The 26,777-nt window shown below is 38.1% G+C and overlaps 1 protein-coding gene across 1 annotated transcript in view; it reads left to right on the forward strand.

Moving 5' to 3' along the window:
• Nucleotides 1–26,777, forward strand: part of cadpsa (Ca2+-dependent activator protein for secretion a) — a 182,258-nt gene that overhangs the window by 61,429 nt on the left and 94,052 nt on the right. The window contains exons 5-7 of the mRNA XM_079844227.1: nt 11,768–11,848; nt 12,005–12,238; nt 16,665–16,786. Of these exons, the coding sequence (XP_079700353.1) occupies nt 11,768–11,848; nt 12,005–12,238; nt 16,665–16,786 (437 nt within the window). The remainder of the gene's footprint in view (nt 1–11,767; nt 11,849–12,004; nt 12,239–16,664; nt 16,787–26,777) is intronic.

Below are 26,777 nucleotides of genomic sequence, written 5' to 3' on the forward strand. Positions count from 1 at the left end.
TACCTCTGTTTTATCTGAATTTAATAGCAGAAAATTACACGTCATCCAGTATTTAATATCTTCAACACACGCTGTCAGTTTAGATAATTTAGCGTTTTCATCTGGTCGTGATGAAATATATAATTGAGTGTCATCAGCATAACAGTGGAAATGAATTCCATGTTTTCTTATAATATTACCATGTGGCAGCATATATATTGAGAATAGCAGAGGGCCTAACATGGATCCTTGCGGCACCCCATAGTGTACTGACGTTATCTTTGATTTTTCCCCATTTAGACAGACAAAATGGTAGCGGTCTGATAAGTAAGATCTAAACCAGTTTAATGCCTGTCCCTGAACACCAGTGTAATTTTGAAGTCGATCTAAGAGTATTTTATGATTTATAGTATCGAACGCAGCACTCAGATCGAGTAGAACTAGTATTGAGATACAGCCTTGGTCAGAAGCTAGAAGTAAATCATTTGTGATTTTAACGAGCGCAGTTTTTGTGCTATGATGCGGCCTGAATCCTGATTGAAATTTTTCATAGATATAATTTTCTTGCAAGAAAGAGCACAATTGAGCGGACACAACTTTTTCTAGTATTTTAGACATAAATGGAAGATTTGAAATTGGTCTGTAATTTGCTAGGTTATTATGATCTGATTGTGGCTTCTAAATGAGAGGTTTTATGACTGCCAACTTGAATATTCTTGGAACATGACCTAAAGATAAAGACGAGTTAACAATATTGAGAAGAGGCTCTTCCACTACAGGTAACAACTCTTTCAGTAGTTTAGTGGGTATTGGATCTAATAAACATGTTGTTGGTTTAGATGCAATGATAAGTTTATTTAGCTCTTCTTGTCCTATAGTTGTAAAGCAGTGTAGTAGTTCTTGAGGGGCGATAATTGCGGTTGAATCATAAGACATCATTAAAGATTGTACATTTACAATTTAGTTTCTGATGCTTTCTATTTTCTCAGTGAAGAAATTCATAAAATCATTACTACTAAACTGTAAAGGAATATTTTGCTCAAGCGATGCTTGTTTATTTGTTAGTCTAGCCACGGTGTTAAATACGGTTTAAAAACGGTTATTTTCTATTAGTTTGCGGAGATGCTCAGCCCTGGCTGCTTTTAGGGCCTTTTTATAACGTGACATACTATCTTTCCACGCGATTCTAAAGACCTCTAAATTAGTTTTTTTCCCTTTACCCTCTAAGTTACGAGTTTCTCTCTTGATAACATGTGTAGCACTATTGTACCATGGTGCTTTAGTTTTCTCTCTAACCTTTTTTAATCTAATTGGTGCAACAATTTCTAATGTACTAGAGAAAATGGTGCTCATACTGCTAGTCATTTTCTCTAGTTCATCTGTTTGTTTGGGTTCACTGAGCAGCTGAGACAGATCAGGTAAGCTATTTGAGAATCTATCTATAGTGGTTGGAAGGATTGTTCTGCCTGGTCGATAACGTGGCGCAACATGACAGATGTCAGCAGTACGCAGTATGCAAGTTACCATGTAATGGTCAGTGACATCATCACTTTGCGGTATAATATCTATATCAGTTAGGTTGGTTCCATGTGATATAATTAAATCTAGTGTGTGATTAAGACGATGAGTGGGACCAGAGACGTTTTGCTTGACCCCAAAGGAATTTAATAGATCTGTAAACGCAGCCCCTAACGCATCATTTGTGTTATCTACGTGTATGTTAAAATCTCCAACAATTAATGCTTTATCGACGTTGACCAATAGATCTGAGAGAAAGTCTGCAAACTCTTTTAGGAAATCAGCATAGGGCCCTGGAGGTCTATATACAGTAGCCAAGGCTAGAGATAATACGGATTTCTTTCTTACATCTAAGAGCGTAACATTTAGCACTAGTACTTCAAATGAATTAAACCTGTGACCTGTTTTCTGAGTAACATTAAGAATATCTCTATAGATTGTTGCAACACCGCCGCCACGACCAATCAGACAGGGCTCATGCTTATAACAGTATCCTGGTGGAGTAGACTCATTAAGACCGAAATAATCTTTTGGTTTAAGCCAGGTTTCAGTAAGGCAAAGTACATCGAAACTATTATCTGTGACCATTTCATTTACAATAACCGCCTTAGGTGTGAGCGATCTAATGTTTAGAAGACCTAGTTTTAGAAATTGTTTTTGTTCACTAATATTGAGATTTTATGGTTTAATCACAATTAGATTTTTCCTAGATCCTACAGTAGATTTAATGTTTGACCTCACTAAATTAGGAATAGACACAGTTTCTATATTATGTTCTACATTGGTACTTATGTCAATTAAGTTAGGACAAAATTGTTTTTGTTCACTAATATTGAGATTTTCTGGTTTAATCACAATTATATTTTTCCTAGATCCTACAGTATATTTAATGTTTGACCTCACTAAACGAGGAATAGACACAGTTTCTATATAATGTTCTACATTGGTACTTATGTCAATTAAGTTAGGACAGCAAAAACTGTGATTTGGATTTTGACTTACTAATCATATTGTGTTCAACGCCCTGGAGATGTCCGACAGAAGAGCCGCTCCGATTCTGCTGGGGTGAAGGCCATCAGGACGGAAGAGCCTAGGTCGCTCCCAGAACAGATTCCAATTATTTACAAAGAGCAGCTTCTGTTCATTACACCATGACATTAACCATTAATTTAGAGCAAATAATCTACTGAACTTTTCATGTCCTAGTCGGTACACAATTAAACTGATTGATCACCCTTTGCTCACTTTCTATAGTCTATAGCAGGGTTCCTCAAACTCGGTCCTGGAGTGCCACTGTTGTGCAGAGTTTAGCTCCAACCCTGATGAAACACACCTGAGCAAGCTAATCAAAGGCTGAATCCGAAATCGCCCCCCTATACCCTCAATAGGGCACTATTTGAGGGGACAGATATTTTTAGTGGTGTCTGAAAACATAGTTGACGTTATTGAGTGCACTCATTCTATCCCACAATGCACCGCAATAATGAGTGCACAGCCGATGTACACACAACGACTGTACGAATTCACTCACTCGTTTTCATTAACTCATTCACTTCAAGTGAACTGTATTAGTGGATTAACGTAGGGAATAGTGAATGAGGTTTTAGGGGGCGATTTCGGATTCAGCCAAAGTATTCAGGATCACTAGAAAATCACAGGTAGGGGAGTTTGATCAGGGTTGGAGCTAAACTCTGCAAGACAGTAGCCCTCCAGGACCGAGTTTGAGGCATACTGGTCTATAGTATAGTCTATTCACAATTTGAATAAAAGTTTTGAGAGAAATTTTTACTGCTGCTAGGAAGACCAACGGTCACGTCCGGAATAAAAATAGTATTAAGTGTTCTGTTGAGAACTACGGGTGTGGGGCGGTTACGGGTTTACCAAACCGGACCTGTGACTCTGCAGTGGTTAGGTCAATCACAGTGCTGATTGCATACACACTGCTTAACTTAATATGAACCCCTGATTTAACCCTTAACCTTAGTTTACTGTTTTTCAAGCTCATATTCATCCATGATTTTTCCAAAGTCTGAACTTTTATTGACAGATGACCACTTTTGTTATTGTTGAAATAAAACTAAAATGATAAAAAAAATCAAATCCATTGTATTATGGACGATCTGCTATATTTTAGTAATGAAGTTTAATAGCTGATAGATATACCTCTCACTGCTTTTACATCATCTCCGTCTGCCTGGCCCAACGTGACAATTAATAACTGTAATTACTTTTATTGTAAGTATTATAACTTATAAGTTTTATTATTTTTCTGTAATTTAATTAGTTATAATAAAACAATAGTGGATTTAATATAAAAATTTTACATCTAATGTTAAAATGTATATATTTTTTTATGTAACCTTCTCCCTTTGGTCAGTTCAAGAATAATTTATGAAATGTATATTATTTATTTGAAACAATTAAAAGCAGCTTCATGTCTATCCTTGTATTGTTCAGCTGGTCGAGGTTGATTTAGAAAGTCATTATTAATAAGTAATGCATTGATTTTTAGAGAGAGTAATTAGTGTAGTAATCTAATGGCGCTTTTCCATTACCAGTACCAGCTCGACTCGACTCAACTCGACTCGGCTCGGCTCGCTTTTCGCTCCGTTTTCCATTGCAGATAGAAACTTTTTCGTTCCTCGTTGCCCCATCAAGCTCTCACTGGATCCTCTCTTCGGCAACCAAACAAAGGAAACCTCCTCGTTTGACCACGGCGTATTCTTCCGAGTTGCCATAATGGGTATATCACGCAATCTCTGGCCAAACTATAAAAAAATGCCAGGGTTATTCCATAGACCGTAAAAAAATATTCAGGATACTCTGTCTGGTGCGTGCAATGATGACGCAGTGAATAGTGACGATTCTCTCTGACCAATCAGCAGTCTGCCGTGTTTTCACGTCACATTTTAGTATCGCCTCAGCTCGCTCAGAACCTCGCCGGAGGTGATACGAAAAAAAGTAACTGGAAGCAGGTACAGCAGTGGCGGCTGGTCAATAGAGGGCGCTGGGGTGCCGCCACCATCAAAATTCCAGAAATATACATGTATACAAAAATGATATAAAAGTGAAATAAAAGTAAAACAGTTTACTCATACGATGTGCTGGCTGTTAGTAAGAGCCTCAGCATTTAATAAAAACTGGCTTTGATCGGTTAACTATTTTATATGTTCTTCAATATGTTTCATGCGCAAGGGACGCCGGACAAATGGACGTCTATCTGAGTACAAAAATATACGGGCAGCATGTGACCTGAATGTGGTCTCTAATTGGTTCTTAAAGATCCTCCTCCGGACACAGGTCGCTGCGTCCCTGGCGAATCAGAATTGGATGCGTGTTATTTTATCCAATCTGATTGGTTCTCGTCACCTGTCATTCAACTTTCCGTTCTTGGCCACTAAAGCGTAAGTGCGCGGGCGACGTCACTCCGACTCCGCCAAAACCTTGCTAGGATGATCAGTTTCGTAGAGATGGCAGCAGTTAAACCAAATTCTTTCACAAGGCGTTCGTTGGAAGATCCCGAACCGGACCAACGCGATTTACAAATCCAGCAGCAGGCCAGCGACAGAGGACGCAGCTGCACTCGGAGTTTGTTATGAGAAATGTAGGTGGCTGGCTGGATGTGTTGTTAGCAATGCCCTTTATTGCTTTCCCTGTCTTTTATTTCAAAGTGTCGGTACTGAAGTTTTGTGGACAACAACGGGGGTAAGAGACCTCAAATATCTGACTGAACAATGCAAACGTCATGACACTACTGAGATGACTGACTTTAATCAGAGAGTCATTGAGAAATTTGCTGGCCAGAAAGAAAGGAGAGCAAAATGTATGTTCAAGTAGTCAACATGCTAGTCTGTTGTGGCTGTTTTCTTTTGTTTTTCATTTCCTCATTCAATTATAAGTGGGAAATGAATGTGTAAAAAGATAAAAGTGAAGACACTGTTTTCTCTTTAATGCTTGAATTTAGTCAACATGCATCTTGATACTGCCCCCCCCCCCCCCCCCCCCCAAAAAAAAATTAGCACCAGCCACCACTGGGGTACAGGTACAACTTTTACACAGTGGAAAACCAAACCAAGGTGAGTCGAGTCGAGGCGAGCTGGTACTGTGTAGTGGAAAAGCGCCATTATAATGACACTGCTGAAGATATAATTAGTAGCTAGTAATTAATTACTTTGTTTGAATAACTTTAAATAAACCCAACAGTGATGGCAAGAGCTGCAAAGTGATCCTCTTTATGGATCTTACTAGTTTGATTTATTTTTTACATTTGAGAAACCGTCGTTTCTCATAAAACTGTCTGGCTCTCAGTTGGTCTCACCTTTCACTCACATGATGACATTAACACAAACACAGGCCAATCAATCTCTCTGCCTTGACTGGCTTAGATTAGCCACATTAATTGAATTACACATGTCTTGTTTACACCAAATCTGATTATCATCAGGCAATGACATCACAGATTGCTCCCTTGCTTGTGCATGAAAATCTCAACAAAGTTATGATGTGTCATGGCACTCCTGATTAGTTGTTTATTTTCGCCTGAAGGCCTTGTTTGGCAGGAGTCTTTTATCAAGCTCCATTGCCTTGATAATAGCCTCTCTAAATCTGGTTCCAAGGTGGATCAAAGGTGTTACGATAGAGTGGTTGGTGGCTTAAAACAATGCCATACATCTAGTTTACATTCATTTTCACTTTAAGATCAGCCTAGGTCAAAACCAGAGCAGATAATTCAATTTAGACCTAATCAAAAGCCTCACAGAGAAGTTAAATGGCCGTGGTGGCAGTTTCTTTCTTGTTAGCTGGTTTGTCATTGCAGTGTCAACACAAAGAGAGGCAGCAGAGACATGAGGCATGTGTGAGAGAGACTGAACGCTGATTCATCTTTAGCATTGACAGGCTCAGTCTACCAGAGCAGCAGGAGGAGAACCATGCTGTTCTGCTCGGTCTCAGCTTGAAAAGCTAATATCACTGTTAGCATGTATGTGACCGGACTGTGCCGGAAAATGCCATTTAGGGGTAACAGTATCATTCCAAGCCAAGAAATGGCCAGTAGTCAGAGCAGTACACACTTGTAATGGAATATAACTTATAATATTTTTTTTATAATGAATGTTGTCATGTTACATTTAACAGGTGTAATTTTGAAGTAAATTTCGAAATATTTTTGGAGCTAAAACTAAAAAGTTTCCACTAACGTTCCCATAGATCAGAAGTTTTCATTTCAAAATGCAGTTGGTGAAAACACAATAACTTTCTTTTGAATTTCCATAGTCAGAAGCGCATTTTATACAGGTGTCACAATAGAATGGTTGGTTGTTATTGTCACATGTCTGTCTGTTTGTTCGGTCTTTCAGTTGTGTTTTGATTCTGTCACGTGTTCCTCCCATCTTTTTTTTTTTCCTCATTTCAAGAAATATCTGCGTACACAGGAGAGCACTGAAACCGACTCAAAACGCTGTAGTATACATGCCAGGCCAGTGTGTGGTGCTGTAATTCTGCCACAGAAATACACTAAAAACGGAGAAGAACAGTTGTGGCTAGAAGGGGTACAGCAATGGTAGGAAGTGAGGCAAAATCTCACAATAAAATAATAAATAAATTTGCTACTTAACAGAATGTGTTTTATTAACGCCTACACCTACCCTAAGGCTACCTGTAAGGCTACCCCAACCCTAAACCTACCCTTACAATAGGTGCGTTTACATGGAGCCCTGTAATCGGTTTAAAAGTCCAATCCGAATAAAAATACTCCATATAAACACCTCAATCGGAATAAAAATGGCCAAACCGAATGAAATTGTAATCGGTTTGAGAGGGGTGGGATAACCCTTTTCATGAACCGATCAAACGAAAAATTCCACCATGTAAACGATCTGATCCGATTACTTTGAGTGCACGTCTTTCTGTGACGTGATATACAGCGGGCGCCTCCTCAACTGAAGAGCACGCGCGGCGCGCTCACACCAGGCTAATGTTGACAAGAGAGGAAAGTTCATTTTTCTGAGGTATTAAACTTTTTATTTCGTAACATGTTATGAACATGATGTTTGAATAATGACACAGACATAGCCTGGCTACACCATCTCATCTTGACAGCGTTTGTCCTAGGCTTCAACTGCGCCTGACAGAATAATTTATTTTTCTGAGGTGATTCTTACACTTTACGACAAATAATAAATAGCTTTTATAAACTGTACAAGTCCTGGTGGCCGTTGAGAGCTGCCATTTCAACGGGGAACCTTCAAGCTGCTCTCTTCTCGTTAGTTAAGTTAGCTATAAAAAAAAATGCTTCAAATTGGTTAAGTAACATTACCCACAGTCTACTTTAATTACTTTTGTTAATATTTATACCTTTGTGATTATGGTATCTTTCCTTAATCATCTGAAATATATATAGTACTACTAGTAATGATGCTGAGCACGTCTTGAAATAGGTCATGTTTCACCGTATATCCTATTTTTTTATTAATAATTTGAGTGCATTTTATTGTTAATTTTGTGTTTTTTAAAATAAATGAATTGAATTCATTTGTGATTCCGCATTCATCATTCACAGCTATTGAAATAGCCATTGTATAGGACATAAATTAGGTTAAACTACTGCATGTCCGCCCACAGAAAAATAAATAAATATAAAAATTACCAACACAGAACTATTGATCCACGATACGTAACGAATCTGAGGCGGCAGACGAACTGTGTGCGCATGTCACAAAATGATTCCTACTGAAAGTCAGCACATGTAAACACCAGATCGGTTTAGATAATGTCTCATGTAAACAGTCAACCGAATCTTTCAATCGGAATGATTTTAATCGAAATGACAAAAAAGTGTGCATGTAAACGTGGCTAATAATGCAAATACAGTAATTAAATGACGCAATATTGATGTGCACATGCCAGTGCCCGTAATTGTATTCCTTTCTAGTCTTTCCTGTGGGGGACGTTGTGTGATGACATCACCGTTTCACAAAATATACGGATTGGCTGTACACACAAAAACGCAAGAGTGTCGTTTTCAGATTTATCTACTCTGGGACCCGGTTTGAAAAAATAACGGTTTTATGCTCCCGAAATGCCGGATCCGTGTGGACGAAACGCTGATAGGGTACAAAATTTTTACGCATACAGCTAAACGCATCTCCATGTGGACCGGGCCTTAGTTTCCCACCACTAGTTTGTTCCTATGGTTACCCTCATTAGTTAATTTGTCCCAGCTGTGTCTTGTTAATCATCTCGTTTCTGTTCTCTACTTAAGGCCCCATCCACACGGAGACGCATTATATAATAACAATAGTTCACAATATTACTGTTTTTTTGTTTTGTTTTTAATACATAAATGCTGCCTTGGTGAGCATAAAAAAAAATCTTACAGATCAAAACATTTTGAACTGCAGTGTATTTCTCTGTTGAAATGAGCTTTGTTGCATGAATAAACTACAATATGTGCCAGATTTTCTGTCAATGATCAAAACTTTATAGATTTATGGAGCAGACCGCAGTCCTGCATGATTTTATTCATGTCATTATTGGACATGAAAAATTCAATGTTGGACCCCATTGACTTTCAGAATATCTTCTTTTGTGAAGAAACAAACGATAGTCAATCAAACAGGTTTGGAACAGCATGACTCCATCATCTGATAAACCTGAAATTGGTGATCTAGTAACATAGGTGTGTTCTCTACGGAAAATATTTTTGATCTTGAATGAGTCTTGCACACACATCCTTTTGTTCTGCAGTAACATTAAGAATTTACTTATGAAAACACCCACTCATTGGCATCATGCATGTGAGTGTGTGTGTTTACATGCTGACAGAATGTGTACATGAATTTATGCATGTGTGATGTGAGCATGTGTTTGAATTGTGTGTGCCTGCACAATTATATGCACTCATTATTCTGTACGAGTGCATTGGTGTGTGTACACTCACTTGTGTGTGGGAATCCTCGTGCAAAGGTGTTGGTGTTTGTAGCTTTTTGAGTACTGAATTTAGCCCAGCTGGAGTCAGGAACGGGGACACCGTGGCCACAGTCTGTCCAGATGGCCCTCCACCCAACAACGCAACTGACTGGCCAATTCCTCCCCTGTAAGGCTCTGAACTCACCATTAGTTCAGAACACTTTAGCATGGAACATGCAGGGTATTTAAAGGGATTTCCTTTGGTCTTGAATCATAAACCGATAAATTTGTCAGATGAAAAGCTGGGCCTTGAATGATGGAAATACAAAACTTGCTCAAATACTTAGGTACATCCTATTCCTATTCTTAGCAAGGATGATTTTTCTGGCTTGGAGAGCTTAGTGTTAGCTTAACGGGATAGTTTACCCAAAAATTACAATTGCCCTCAAGTTGTTCCAAACCTGAATGAATTTCTTTCTTCGGCTGAACACAAAAGGTGATATATTGAAGAATGTAACCAAACAGTTGATGGGACCCCATTGACTTCCATAGTATATCATACCATGTCTGCTAGCTTTATGTGTATATGCCTACAAATGTATGCCGATATCTGTGTATAAATTTATAAGCATGCGTATTTTATCATTTTAAATATTACAAATAGCTTGTGACGTAAGCGTACTTTAATCTTGTTTTATATTAGTGTCAGGATCCGAAGTTCATGCTTCTATTTTTAACAGATTCGGAAGTCACCTTCTCCCAGTGACATGATGGATTTTGGTCTCTAATCTAATTACAGCCCTGCTAGAAAGGGCTAATGAAGGCTTTCAAATGGACAGAGCTGTGCATGCATGGGATGGAGGCTTGCAGAAAGCCACATTAAGATATTAAATAGTGTTTGCTTGAGGTTTATCTGGTATGGTACATCTAACAAAATGTAATGATTTATGCTTAATTTAATTCAAGATGCATTCTCTGCAAACAAGTCTTGGTATCTTATTTTCTCAGTTTTAAAGGGTTAGTTCACCCAAAAATGAAAATTCTGTCATTAAATACTTACCCTCATGTCGTTCGACACCCGTAAGACCTCTGTTCATCTTCGGAACACAAATGAAGATATTTTAGTTATATAGTTAGGCTCTGAAAGGCCTCCATTGGCACAATGCACGGTACACTCTCAATACCCTTAAAAGGTACTAAAGACGTTGTTACAAAGTCCATCTCACTACAGTGGTTCTACAATAACTTTATGGAGTGACGAGAATAGTTTTTGTGCACCAAAAAACCCTAAATAACGACTTATATAGTGATGACGATTTCAAAACACGGCATCATGAAGCTTCGAAGCGTTATGAATCAGTGAGTCGATTCAGCAGTTTGGATCGCCAAATTTCAGCAGTTTGGCGGTTTGACACGCGATCCGAATCATGATTCGACTCACTGATTCATAACGCTTCGAAGCTTCATGATGCCGTGTTTTGAAATCATCATCACTATATAAGTCTATATTTAGGGTTTTTTTGCGCACAAAAACTATTCTCGTCACTCCATAAAGTTATTGTAGAACCACTATAGTGAGATGGACTTTGTAGTACCTTTAGTAGTACCGTCTTTAGTACCTTTTAAGGGTCTTGAGAGTGTACCATGCATTGTGCCAATGGAGGCCTTTCAGAGCCATCAGATTTCAACTAAAATATCTTCATTTGTGTTCTGAAGATGAACGGAGGTCTTACGGGTGTCGAACGACATGAGGGTAAGTAATTAATGACAGAATTTTCATTTTTGGGTGAACTAACCCTTTAATTTATTGCATACACTACTGTTCATGAGATTTTTAGAAATGTTTTTTAAAGAATCTCTTGTGATCCCCAAGGCTGCCTTTACTAAAAAAATACAATAAAAGCTTTGACATTTTGTTAGACATTTGACATTCTGTTTTCTATTTGAATATATTTTAAAATGCAATTTATTCCTGTAATGTCAAGGCTGAATTTTCAGCATCATTACTCCAGTCTTCAGTGTCACATGATCCTTCAGAAATAATTTTTATACACTGATTTGGTGCTCAAGAAACATTTTTCACATTATTATCAATGTGGAAAACAATTGTGCTGCTTAATATTTTTGTGGAAACCGTGATCATTTTGTGTTTTTTTCTGGCTCTGATCTATATTGGCCTTTTGAGAATGTTTAATAAACTGTTCATGTATACACAGTAAATGTGAGCATTGGAAGATGTTGGCCTTTCAGTTGAACTGAGATTTGGCACTATTTATTGTAATGGTGAAAGTTGGATTTATCCTGTAACCGAGGAAAAGTGATTGGAATGTCAGTTTAAATACATTCAAATGTCTCTGTCCTACAGCTGGATAATCCTGATGAACAGGCTGCCCAGATTAGAAGAGAGCTGGATGGACGACTCCAAATGGCTGATCAATTCACAAAAGTATGTGTCCAATCTCATACAATTATGCATGAAGCTGACGGATACTGTTCTTTTCAGGCTTATAAACTAGCCTTTTCCAAGGCACAAAATATCCCATTGTCTTGTTTTATCCCTCTTGGCCAGAATTGTTTTCTCTCTCTTTAACACCTTGAATAGGCTGGCAGGTTCCCTAAGTTTGTGTCCAGGGACATGGAGGCCATGTACATTGAGGAGCTGAAGTCATCAGTGAACCTGCTGATGGCCAATCTGGAGAGCATGCCAGTGTCTAAAGGTGGAGAGTTCAAACTGCAGAAGCTCAAGAGAGGCCACAACACCTCCATCATTGATATGGGCCAAGAGGACGAGAATCAGCTCTCCAAGTCTGACGTAGTTTTGTCTTTCACTCTGGAGGTACTTGTTCCTGCTTAACTTTTCGGCCTGAATCAGAATGTAGCATGTTCAAATAATGTTGAGGTCGAAACATGATCTTTTGAAAATCCAAAACACTATTTGGATGGGCTTAGTTTCTTTTCAATGACTTTAAGGGCCATTCAGTTTCTGGCATCAAACTCTCGTGGTTGATTTATTTTTTTCTTTATGCCTCCATTAAATTCAGCTGTAGTTAATGTAAATCACAAAGGACTAAATAACATTAAAAAAAGTGTTAAAAATAATATACTTTCACATATTTAGATATTCCTATTGAGGTGTAATTAGATTTCTCAAAGGACCCCTGAGAAAAACAAATTTAGGTAATGAGGTAATTTCCCCCTGTTTTTTTCTCTTAAACCAAAGTCGTGTTTGAAAAACAGATGTTTCATTCAAGTAAAATCACGACGTGCACCTGTGAAATGCAAAATACACGTTCGAATAGGGTTTGTATACACTATATTGCCAAAAGTATTGGGACACCCTTCTAAATCATTGAAATAAGGTGTTCCAATCACTTCCATGGCCTCATGTGTGTAAAATCAAGCACTTAAACATGCAGACGCTTCTACAAACATTTGTGAAAGCATATGTCGCTCTCAGGAGCTCAGTGAATGCAAGCATGGTACCGTGATAGGTTGCCAACTGTGAAATAAGTCCATTTGTGAAATTTCCTCACTACTAAATACTCCACGGTCAACTGTTAGTGGTATTATAACAAAGTCGAAGCAATTGGGAACAACAGAAACTCAGCCACGAAGTGGTAGGCCATGTAAAATCACAGAGTGGGGGCAGCGCATGCTGAGGCGCACAGTGTGCAGAAGTCGCCAGCTTTCTGCAGAGTTAGTTACAGACCTCCAAACTTCGTGTGGCCTTCAGATTAGCTCAAGAACGGTGCGTAGAGAGCTTCATGGAATGGGTTTCCATGGCCGAGTAGCTGCATCCAAGCCTTACATCACCAAGTGCAATGCAAAGCATCGGATGCAGTGGTGTAAAGACTTGAAACCTTATTGTAATGTGTTACCTTTTTGTTTTCCTTCATTTTGGCTAGTAGAAGTTATGAATGGCCGGTAACTTAAACATCAAGTAGCCAAATTGGCCAGTGAGTGAAAAAGTTAATTTCAAACCCTTTTATACACACACACACACACACAAACACACATGTTGGGTTTTCATGTTTTATGGGGACTTTCCATAGGCGTAATGGTTTTTATACTGTATAAACTGTATATTCTATCCCCCTACACTGCCCCTACCCCTAAACCTACCCATCACAGGAGACATTCTGCATTTTTACATTTTCAAAAAACATCACTTAGTCTGATTTATAAGATGTTTTCCTCATGGGGACCAGCAAATGTCCCCACAAGGACGAGGATTTCGGATATTGCCATCTTTGTGGTGACATTTTGTCCCCATAACGGAGAGATTACCAGTCCACACACACACACACACACACACACACACACACGTACGCACGCACGCACGCACGCACGCACGCACGCACACACGCACACACACACACACACACACACACACACACACACACACACACACACACACACACGCGTTTGTTTTTGTGAAATGTGAGGACATTCCATAGGCGTAATGGTTTTTATACCGTACAAACCGTATTTTCTATCCCCTTACACTGCCCCTGCCCCTAAACCTACCCATCACAGGAGACTGTGCAGTTCACTTTCTGTGAAAAAACCTTGTTCTGTCTGATTTATAAGCATTTTGAAAAGTGAGGACATGGGTAACGTCCTCATATTTCACCCTCTTTTTATAATACCTATGTCATACCCATGTCATTATACACATTTGTGTCCTGATATTTCACAAAAACATGCCCACACACGCACACAGGTTTGAAATGAACTTTTCACTCACTGGCCAATTTGTCTACTAAATGTTTAAGTTCATTGGTTAACATTAGTTAACATGAACTAATAATGAACTGCACTTCTACAACATTTATTAATCTTTGTTAATTTCAACATGTACCAATACATTATTTAAATCAAAAGTTGTATTTGTCAGCATTAGTTAATGCACTGTTGAGTAAAATGAACAAACAATGAACAGCTGTATTTGTATTAACTAACATTAACAAAGATGAACAAATTCAGTAACAAATGTATTGCTCATGATTAGTTCATGGTAGTAAATACTATATAGTTATTATAAAATTTAAATTTCATACATTCATTTCTTATTCAAACAAAATCCTATCATCCTGCCATCTCCTCCCTTCCTCTTTCATCCTCATCCTTTTCACCAAAAATATATTTTAAGGTGGACATATCAATACAGTACAAAGAACAACAAACACCACGCGAAACAAAACAAACCTGTGGTTTTCCCCGGATAAACCAGGGTCTGCTTCGTTGCTTGGATTTTTTCACTGGGGTTAATTACCCCGGGATTCGCCACATTATTACATAAATTTTTTAAATCTTTGCTATTGTTTCAATGCAAATGAACAAGTGCGTGTTATTTGTTGCATAGTGACGTGTATCTTCAAGTAATCCAGAAATGTGCAGATTCTGCGCAATGCGCTGCATGATGACTCACGAGTTGAATATTTGCGCTAAATCTGCGCTGATTTGGCTTACACAAACTTCCCCAGCAAAGTGAGTCAACAAAATAAGTAACCTATATATAAAGTATTATACCATATATATATATATATATATATATATATATATAATTTTGTAAGCGAATGCATAGTTTTTTTTTTGTGGGAATGCATTGGATTTGTAAGGGAATGCAATGTTTTTCGGGGGAACGCAAAAAGTATTGACTGTATTATTTTTCCTCCCATCTCAAATGTCTTGCCCATTATTTTTGGCCTTGTTTCAGATCTTTTTATAACACCGAACTTTCAAGAAAACCACATCTCTTTGCCCACACTTAATAAAGGCGAATGTGTATGAGCACAGCATCAACTCTTTCCTATTCACCACCATCTTGTTGTAGCTTGTGATTTGATAGAAATTGATTGGATCATCAGTCCACAACAATGTCCTGATGAAATAATTGAATCTGTGATGGTCTTGACATTCATCACTGACTTGACATAGGATTTCCGTGTTCCCTTTTTATCGGGTGATAATGTAATTTGCACAGCTATTGCTTTGAATATGTCATTACAACATGTTGCATATTGCTGTCAAATATAACAGACTATGTTGGTGCATTAGTGACATACTGGTCTTTTGATTTGCAGAGAGCGACAAATTGAAAATGTCATCTTCTATTCATTGCGCAGGTTTAAAAGAGGACAAGATAATTTTGTCTGTGTGTATGTGTGTATAGACAAACCTTACTTGGCACAAGCCACAGAGAAAATCCTGAGTGGCATTGACAGCCTGTTATAAAGCTAGCTTTAATCAAGTGACAGTATCTGAGAGGAGATATTCCCTGAAGAAGAGGGCAATAAAACCATGTGATGTATGTCATGTGTTAACAGCTCGTTCCCCTTTCACTGATACCTTTGTGATGACTGCTTTATCTGACACATCTCCCATCCTCTCTCCTCATGCACAGCTGCTGTGTGTGTGTGCTGTGTGGCTTTGGATGAAGGTTGAACTTATCTCAAACGTCAAAGGATTAGTTAACCCCCGAAATTACAATTCTGTGATAATTTTTTCACCCTCACATGTTCCAAACCCAAATTACTTCCTTTCTACCAGGGAATTTTTTTTTAGAAATTCTGAATAATGCGTTTTCCCCATGCAATTACAATGATTGGGCACTGGAGCTTTTAAACTTAAAAAAAAAAAGATGCAAAAGCATCATAAAAGTATCACAAAAATATTGAAATGTTCACTGATAATCCAGTCGGCTTTTAACCCGATCAGTATGATTCATGAATGAACCATTAATTATGTTGAACTTGATGAACTCATTCATTAAGCAGCACTTTCTCAAAAGATCAGTTTGCTCATAATTCGAATCTCACTTCATTCCCCTCATTTGGAAGTGATCGAAAGTGTACAAGCATTATATCAGAAAATTATTGAATTGACAGTAATGAGTCAATCATATCGCGATGAAGGCAACAGACTCTTCTTAGGTCCCTTTTTCCACCTTTTTATCACTGTTACCCACTCTTACTCACCACAATTTAAGATTCCTATGAGAAATTAGGAAAAATTTGGATTGTAAAAAATATTTGGTGAACTTTAATACAGTATTTCGTAATATAATTGTATTTTTTATACTTCAAATTATTTGTAAATCCCTTTATTTTTAGAAAATACATTGCTTGCTTTGGCAAAAACAAAAATGCCATGGACAATGTGTTTAGGTAACATCCACTAAAAAGTTTAACTATTATCATTTTTAGCAGCTAGTGCTCTTAGCAGTCGTCTCTATAGCTCTCCTCTTGTTTTCCCCACAGGTGGTAATTATGGAGGTACAGGGTCTGAAGTCTTTAGCTCCAAACCGGATTGTTTACTGCACCATGGAGGTGGAAGGTGGACAGAAACTTCAGACCGACCAGGCGGAAGCTTCCAAACCAACGTAAGTCAAATCTTGTCAAGCATTTTATTTTTGTATGTTCTCTGCATCAATATTATATCGAATCCAGCTTCCCTTCTCAGCAGATGTTCATGCTCTGAGGAAGTTTTGAAGAGTCATAACCTGTTACACTCATTTATTAGAGCCTCCTGGCCTTGAAAGTTTCTGACTGGAGTAAATGATTCTCTTGACTAATTTAATCAGTCCATGTACACTAACATACGCAAATCAGTTGAGGTTTGATTGCTTGGCTTCATGCATTCAAGCACATAAAGCTGGAGGAACTTAATCTCAAATCCAATCAAATGCTGTTTGCTGAAGCTGTGTGTGTGTACCTGGTATTCCCTACGTTTTGGGGACATTATCAAGTTATCAAGGATAGTAATACCAGTAAATTTTGACCTTTTGAATTTTTTATTTTTATATAAAAACCATTACATCTATGGGAAGTCCCCATAAAGCATGGAGATCTGTGTATGTGTGTGATTTAGCTCATTACATGATCAGTTGATCTTATTATTGTGTACACATAGGCTCATTCTGTTTGTGGTGGGATGTAACGCTTAATGATGAAGTAACAATTCTGGGCATGTAATCAACACTTACGAAAACCGTACGCTGATCACATTACTCAACTACACATCACATTTGCTTCTGTGTGAGGAGACTAATACAAGGGTAAGAAAGAGAGGAAACACACACACACACACACACACACACACACACACACACACACACACACACACACACACACACACACACACACACACACACACACACACACACACACACACACACACACACACACACACACACACACACACACACACACACAGAAAAACAAATTCTCACATCTTTTACTGAACATGCACCCACTCATTTGGTCAGCTTAAACTCCTAATCAGTGTGCATGCTGTATGATTTTTGCCACATTTCTTTTGTCATAGAACAAAGTCTTTTGATAATGAACACTCCCTTTAAGTTAGGATCTTACTATCAAAATTCCCTCTGAAACAAGCAGTCAACTACGAAAGCCTATTTCTACCTCAGAATATATGTAACTATATATCTCACAATTGCAACTTTATTTCTAATAGCTGAGCTTATTTTGCAATGTGACTTTTTATCTCACAGCATGACTTTTCATCTCTCTTGCAACTGTGACTTTGTTTCTCACAATTGACTTTACAGTTTGTCAGAATGTGACCCAATCATTTACATTTGTAACAATCTTGCAGTTGCGACTATTTCTCATTATTGACTTTATATTACACAATGTGACGTTATATCTTGCAATTTGACTGTCTCAGACTCTCAGAACTGCGACTGCAGTCACAATGCGACCCTATATCACGCATTGGATCTCACAGTTATGACTTTGTTAATTGTTATTGTGACTTTATATCTCACAATGTAGTGCAAATTGTGTTAAAAGCTATTTGCACTAATTGACAATCGCAGTATTTTCATACATATTTAGCACTTTTCATACACAATGCTAATTCAAAGTGCTTTACACAAAAAGGAATTAAAATAATCATAAAAAAATCATAACAGATGCATAAGAAATAAAAATATCATGCATAAGAAATAAAAATAACAATAAAAGCAGAGAATAAAAATGATTAAAATGATAAATTATTAAACCTAACCTTAAATCTAACCATATTGAACCTGCTGAACAGTAATAGTGTCCTCGATGGTCCAGGAAGTGGCAATGCACCTTTGAGCCAAAACATTATGACCAATATGATGTAGGTCCTTCGAGCGTCGACAAAACAGAGCAGACCGTGGGAAGGGGTCATTCTGACCCGTCTGCAGCTACACAGCCCCCTACGCAGCAGGGCGCAATGTACTGTGTGTTGTGACACTTCATTAACCATCCTTAAAATCGGTTCAGGCCAGTCAGGATAGCTTTTGTTGCTCTCATGCTTCAAAGAATCTTGGATGCTCAACACCCTGTCGCCTGTTTGTGGTTTGTCCCTCCTTGGACCACTGTTAGGGCCCTATCATACACCCGGCGCAATGCAAGTGTTTTTTGCTAGTTTCAGCCAGACACCGTTATCATTGTCATGTCCAGCGCCACGTTGTTTAAATGGCAAATGCACTCGCGCCGATCTGTTCGCCCACAGGCATGCTGGTCTGAAAATTAGGTGTGTTCAGGCGCATTGTTGGCACGTTGCTATTTTGAGGCAACTGAAACAATGACTGCGCCATTGACCAACAAAAACCTGGTCTAAAGTCAATGGTGTAGTATTTATAGGGCGCGTTGTACGGGTGTATTACACACACAGGGACGTGCAGCAGCACACAAACATTTTTAAATATTAAAAATAAAAGGATTCCTCTCTGGAGAAGCGTTCTGTCTTTCCGCTCGCCATATAAATGGCGAATCTGCCATGGTGCAAGTACAACTGGCTTTTAAAGGGAATGGGAGATGAGACTCTGATTAGTTTATTGCACATTAGGCCCAAAACACACCCATGACTCATTAAGAGATTAGGTACAACACTTTTAGCCCATGTGCCTGCCGGCACCCCGTTGTTAAACTAGCAAAAGTGGATTCGGACACACCCTAAGTGCACCTGCACCATGCACTTCAGACCATGCGCTCAGATCATTAGGGCCCATTAGGTTCTTACCACTGCCGGCCATAACAATTTGGCCCTTGTCAAAGTATCTCAGGTTACTCCTGCACATTTCTCCTGCATCCAACACGTTGCTTACGAGAACTGATTGTTTGCTTACCATATAATCAACCCAGACCGTGACATGTTAAATTATGTGTAAATGGGAATGTCAGAATGTGACGGTGAGAGATTGATGATGAAAAATGCCTAGTCAACGCTGTCAATCGTGACCACTGTCTGCAAAGATGTATACTGCACAGCCTGACACACAAGACAGTTGATGGGCCTTGACTTTTGCCCACGATTTTACTAAGGTCACATCATATAGGCTGACAAGCAACAATTGTAAAATACAGAAGAAAAAAAAATTACAGCCGGCTTGACACATACACAAACAAAAATGCTCATATCCACTCTCTTTCAACTGAAAATACACAGTTGCTCAGATCAACAAGCTCTCACATTCACACACACATGGCTCACATTTCTCCAGGGCTTGATGTAGTGCTAAAAGCCTGCTGGGTCTCTGGGGTAGAGTCGTGGAGGATGGATGAGAAGGAGTCTGGGAAAGCAAAAGAATGATGGAAAACTGCTGGGAGACATGCGTTGTGCACCTGTTTGATCAGACACCTTAAGATTGTGGGGATTGATCCCAACAGATCTCTTTGATTAAAGCACATATGCACATTTGTGAGTGTTTGAGTGGGAGAAATAAGGTAGTAGATAAAAACAGGGAAAGAAAGGCTGCTTCATAGGCCTTTGAGTCTGCTTGGGGGTTAGAAGGGTGATACAAAGACCTGCACTTTTATGAAAGGGGAGTGGATATGATGAAGGAAAAAAGCAATTTTTCGAATCATATTTCACTCTGATAAAGTCTGCCAGATTGGTTCTGTGTTTGGATTTAAGGGCTCAGATTGTGCTTTTCAGGCAGCAGTTTTTAGTGATTGAATGCTACCATGACCCCCTGTTGAACCAGCTTTATAAAAATATAAGAAAAATAAAGGGTTGTTGACAGTAGGTCATGTATCAAACTCTGCATTTGTTTGAGGGAAGCAGAATCTTTGATTTTTGTGAGCCTCGACTGGCATTTAGACAATTTTAAATTATGCTAACCATATAATTGAGCGTAGTTAGGATAAGCAAAATAAGTGTGCTTAATAAGGGAACAGATTCCGATTCTGTCACTTGGTATATAACCAAATTATGCATAAGGACAAGTTGTTCGACATGTATGACCCAATCAATTACATGCAAGTTCACCACAATGTGTTTAACTGGGAAATGAGTTTTCTTCATTAATAACTTTCCATTTAGTAAAATTGCAATATAAAATGTAAACGTATACGCTTCAAACACAAACCTCTTGTGATTTGAAAAGAAGGCAGTGGTCTTATATGTGACGGGTCCTGTTTCTGCTCTCTTGTGTTACAGTATTGTTGCTCTAGGCGCTGTGGATTACATAACTCGGAGAGCTTGGCTGAGGAGTGTTTTGTTGTGTGTGTGTGTGTGTGTCTGTGTGTGTGCACGTATACTTTGCATGTTTTTTATTGTGTGTTGTGATATAGATCAGTATAGATTAGTGGGCTTTTAATGCAATGAACCTCTGACCACATTTTTCAAATTTTGTGGGTCAGTGTTTATTTGTATGTTTGTTCAGGCAATCATTTGGCAATCACACATGTGACTCACTCACAGCTACATTGACACTTTATACAAAGACTAAACCATTCTTAGGAAATTAAATGTTTGTTTACATTGTATTTTGATTTCTTTTAATTCTTCCAGTGGACAGCTTAGAATAAAGATCTACAAATGTATGATGCTCAAGAATGTGCATCTTTCTATTTGTTTTTGTTTATTGCACAACAATTAGACTAAAAAGAATGTCGTAGGATCCAGGGGCACATAGACATGGTCAGTTTTTGGTGTGTACTGTTTGACTGAAGCTCAAAAGTGAGAAGTGAGTCATTCCCATTAGGCGTCATAAAATATTGATGTGGTGTATATGGAAATGTAAGCTCTTCTGCTGCCACCTTAAGGCTTTATTAGTACTAGCAGCTCTGTGCACTGTGATACAGTGCATTTCATTTACATGCAAATGAATTCAAACATATGGCTCAATCTCTGGCAACACTGATATGACAACTTCTTTATTTAAAAGAAAGAAGCATTTGTTAAAATTTTTAGATTACGCAGAAAATGTTACATTGCCGGCTAAATGTGTCCAAAAATATCATAAAATACTTTTTTTTTTTGTAAAAGTTTGGAAATATACTCTGATATGGCTAATCTGAGATACCAGAACGTTTCAAATGAGACTGCCAAACATACAGTTCAGTGACTTCCACTCCTCCTATTTGTTAATTTCTGAAAGAAACATATAATTTATGGTAAAACGCAGAGATAAAACTTCAGTAATATCTGCCTACTGAGTTTTTATTTGGTCAGGGGAAGAAAAAAAAAAACATATTAAAAGAATTGGACATTAAAAATGAACATTACTGCTTTTTCTGCTTGAAGTCCCGTTAAAGTAAATTTAAACAGAACGGGCATTAATAGGACAGTACATTCATCTGTCTTGCGGTCAGGATTTACCCATGTTCCTCTGGGACCTGTTGTTAAAATTAAAATGGTGATCCAATAATAGTGAGATTTTATAATTATTAAATGAACATGTCAGGCCTTGAGCAATTTAACCTGCTCAAAATATGTGCAAGACATGGAGATGAGCCTGACTGTCTCTGATGTGAGTGCAGTGATGTTCTTTTGTGTGCAAATGGTCACATAGTGATGACTCATTGTGTGTGTGTGTGTGTGTGTGTGTGTGTGTGTGTGAGAGAGAGAGAGAGAGAGAGAGAGAGAATGAGAGAATGAGAGAATGTTTGTGTGTGTGAGAGAGAGTGTGTGTGTGTACCTAAATTTTGGGGACAAATTTGTACCTAGAAGTAAGCTAAACCTCACAAAAACTTATATATAAAGGTGTCGGTGTGGGAGAGAGAGAGAGAGAGAGAGAGAGAGAGAGTCAAAGACATTTACCTTAATAACAGGTTTAATAGCATTCTGAAAGACTCCTCAGTGAGTGGCAGAGCAAGATTTGTTGTCACACACATGCACACAGACATTAACAGCTTGTGGCCATATCAATGTCATCAAACAGCTGCTCTGTACTGATGCCAGATTGTTATGTGGACATTCACATTCATGTTTTACCAAATAGACTAACTGAAACCAACACTCCCTGACATCCCAAAAGAGAGGTTCTGTCAACTTCTGGCAAAGACTATGTGTTGATTTGTATCAGTGATTTTGTGTGTGTGTGTGTGTGTGTGTGCGTGTGTGCGTGCGTGCGTGCGTGCGTGCGTGCGTGTCTGTGTGTATGTGCAATATGTGTTTGATATTTTCTAGCATATTAGATATTTTTATTGTTGTTGTTTGAAAGAAATGAACACTTTTATTAAGCAAGGATGCATTAAATTGATCAAAAGTGACAGTCAAGATTCTCACATTGTTAAAAAAGGTTTCTATTTCAAATAAATACTGTTCTTTTGAACGTTTTTATCATAGTTTCCACAAAAAATATTAAGCAGCAGAATGATTTCTGAAGGATCATGTGACACTGAAGACTGCAGTAATGGCTGCTGAAAATTCAGCGTTGCGTCACAGAAATAAATTAAATTTCGAAATATTCCAAAACTAAAAACAGTTATTTTAAATTGTAATAATATTTCACAATATTTGTGTTTTTACTGTATTTTAATCAAACAAATGCAGCCCTGATGAGCATAGGAGGCTTAAAAAATCCTACCCGTGTGTACAGAGATAGATGGACGGACGGACGGACGGACAGATAGACAGATAGATAGATAGATAGATAGATAGATAGATAGATAGATAGATAGATAGATAGATAGATAGATAGATAGATAGATAGATAGATAGATAGATAGATAGATAGATAGATAGATAGATAGATAGATAGATAGATAGATAGATAGATAGATAGATAGATAGATAGATAGATAGATAGATAGATAGATAGATAGATAGATAGATAGATCGATAGATAGATAGATAGATAGATAGATAGATAGATAGATAGATAGATAGTCTTGAAAAGTGAAATTGATTTGGAAAAATATATCATCTACTGTGCCACAGGCGGCTGCTGATACTAAACAGCAGTTCACAGTACACATGCTGTGCCCAGTGGCTGTAGCCTTCAAGCACACAGCAAGTTCTAGTTTAAAAAAAATAAATAAAAACCTTTTTCATGATCTTGTATTGATGGCATGCTTGCTAACAGCATTTATTATTTCTTCCAAAGAGTTTGTTTCAATGCCATGAGCAAAATATGCATCAGACATCTCTCCTGAGATGCTGATGCGAAGGAAGGTTGAATGGCACTATACACAGACACAGCAAAGAAACATACACAAACATACATAAAGACACAGCGTTTGTGTACCCTCAGCTTCACCCCAGGCATTCTAGAGGGAGCCAGGCTCAGAAGGGGGTTGCCATGGAGACCCGTTTACTGCTCTCTGTTCCCCCAGTGCACTGTGGCCAGATGATTGCCCCCCTCATCTCAAGGGATCACCACACACACACACACACACACACACACACACACACACACACACACACACCCCCCAGCAGACTCACATGCTCACACATACACGCATGCATCACAAATACTTTCATGTGCAAACAGACACATGATCAAAACACACACATACACTGTGTATTGCCACACAAACCAACAAAGCCATAATACTTGTCCTGTATACTTTCTGCACAAAATAAAAGGGAGTGGGCGATCCATTTAGAGTTATTTATGAGAGTAGACACGCGTAGCTCAGATTTACCTCAGACTAGTATTTTTTTTAGCTTCTTATTGTATTTTTGTTTTTTTATTAATAGGCACAGTAGATTCAGGCCAGATTCAATCCTCTCTCTCACATAGGTACCACTTCTTAATGTGTGCTCTCCACAATAGTAATGTAATAATCAATTGTAATGACTATAATAATAATTAATTATTATGTTAGACACTCTCAGATTACACACAGACAAACACCGCACACTTACGTGTATCTTCATTCCTTCTTTATATTAAATGTTTTTTAACTACTAACGTTTTGATTAATAATTTGATATAATGAACTTTGTGTGTTGCGGGTCTTTTACTTGCATGTATTTAAAGCTGTAAATAATTTCTGCAATTACATCTATAATTACACTGTTGTCCCTTCACTTACACCTTAACCCACCCTTAAACCTAACCGTACCACCAAACTTGTCACTAACCTTACTCGTGATCTACCTCATTAGCAGCAAAAGTATTTTGGATTACACTTTATTTTTAAGTATCTTTGTCATAGTGTAAATATACATTTAAGTACTGAGTAATATTAAGTAACTACATAATCTTGATTAGGGTTTGGTTTGTATGTGATTATGCATAATTTATAGTTATTACTATAGTAACTGCATGTAACAATGACACTGTAAAATAAAGTGTTGCAGTATTTTGCAATACAACATGAACTAAATAAGTACTTTTTTATTATTGATGGAAGTACATAGTAGGTAAAGCCACCTAACATAAAGTGTATTGTTTAGTTCTTATTAATACAATAATACACTTTAAATGATTGAATCAAAAACTCATTAGAGAGTGTTGATGAAAAGTATTATTTGGTCAGCATATTTTTTTTAACAAAATTTTCTTTAAGTTTGCAGTCAGTAACATTCAACAAGGAATACAATACATACACTAAATTGCCAGAAGTATTAGGACACCCCTCCAAATCATTGAATTCAGGTGTTCCAATCACTTCCATCGCCACATGGGTATAAAATCAAGCACCTAGGAATGCAGACTGCTTCTTCAAACATGTGGTTTTTTTTTTTTTTAATTTTAAAGAATGGGTTGCTCTCAGGAGCTCTGTGAATTCAAGCGTGGTAACGTGAAGGGTTGCCACCTGTGCAACTCCACGGTCAACAGCTGAGATCCATCTTTTCACATTGAGGACAATTGACGGACTCAAACACAACTATTAAAAAAGGTTCAAACATTCACTGATGCTCCAGAAGGAAACATGATGCATTAAGAGCCGGGGGTGAAAACTTATTGAATTTGAAGATCAAGGTAAGTTGTACTCAATTTGTCTTCTGGGAAACATGCAAGTATCTTCTGTTGCTTCTGAAGGGCAGTACTAAATGAAAAAATATATATATTTATACAAAATAAGAAACATTTGGACATTTTTATCCTGCTCAAAAGTTTCCACCCCCAAAAGAGTTCCACCCCCAACTCTTAATGCATCGTGTTTCCTTCTGGAGCATCAGTGAATGTTTCAACCTTTTTTAGTAGTTGTGTTTGAGTCCCTTAATTGTCGTCAGTGTGAAAAGATGGATCTCAAAATCATACAGTCCCTGCTGGAGAGGCTTCAAATATGCAAAAGATGCTGGAAAACTGAAGAATGTGCAGGACCTGGAGGATTTTTCTGAAGAACGTTGGTCAGTTTAACTGCTCAGGACAAACAAAAGACTTAAGAACAACCATCACAAAACAAAAAAACAGCCGTGGATCATCCAGGGAACGACACAGTATTGAGAATTAATGGTTCATAAACTTTTGAACGGGATTATTTTAATAAATTCAATTGTCTTGTGGACTATATGTAAACATTTTTTATGTAAAATATCTTATTCAGGACAGTACTAAATAAAAAATAACATGCATTTTGTATGATCTCTTTTATTTAGTTAAAACTATTCACATTTTCACAGATTCTGCAAGTGGTTCACATACTTTTTCTTGCCACTGTATAAAAAGTGGAAGCAGTTGGGAACAGCAGCAACTGTAGGCCATATAAAATCACAGAGTGGGGTGAGAACACGCTGAGGCGTACAGTGTGCAGAAGTCCCCTACTTTCTTCAGTCAATAGCTACAGACCTCCAAACTTCCTGTGGCTTTCAGATTAGCTCAAGAACAGTGCGTAGAGAGCTTCATGGAATGGGTTTCCATGGCCGAGCAGCTGCATCCAAGCCTTACATCACCAAGTGCAATGCAAAGTGTCGGATGCTGTGGTGTAAAGCACGCCACCACTGGACTCAAGAGAAGTGGCGACATGTTCTCTGGAGTGAGGAATCACGCTAGTGTGGGGTTGTTTTTCAGGGGTGGGGCTTGGTATGCTGAAGCATTAAGAGTTCCTTTAACTGGAACTAACGGACCAATACATTTTGGACAATTTCTTGCTTCCTGTTCCAACATGACTGCGCACCAGTGCACAAAGCAAGGTCCATAAAGACATGGATGAGCGAGTTTGATGTGGATGAACTTGACTGGCCTGACCTCA

This window comes from Gobio gobio (assembly GCF_949357685.1).
Source record: "Gobio gobio genome assembly, chromosome: 19".
Lineage (NCBI taxonomy): Eukaryota > Metazoa > Chordata > Actinopteri > Cypriniformes > Gobionidae > Gobio > Gobio gobio.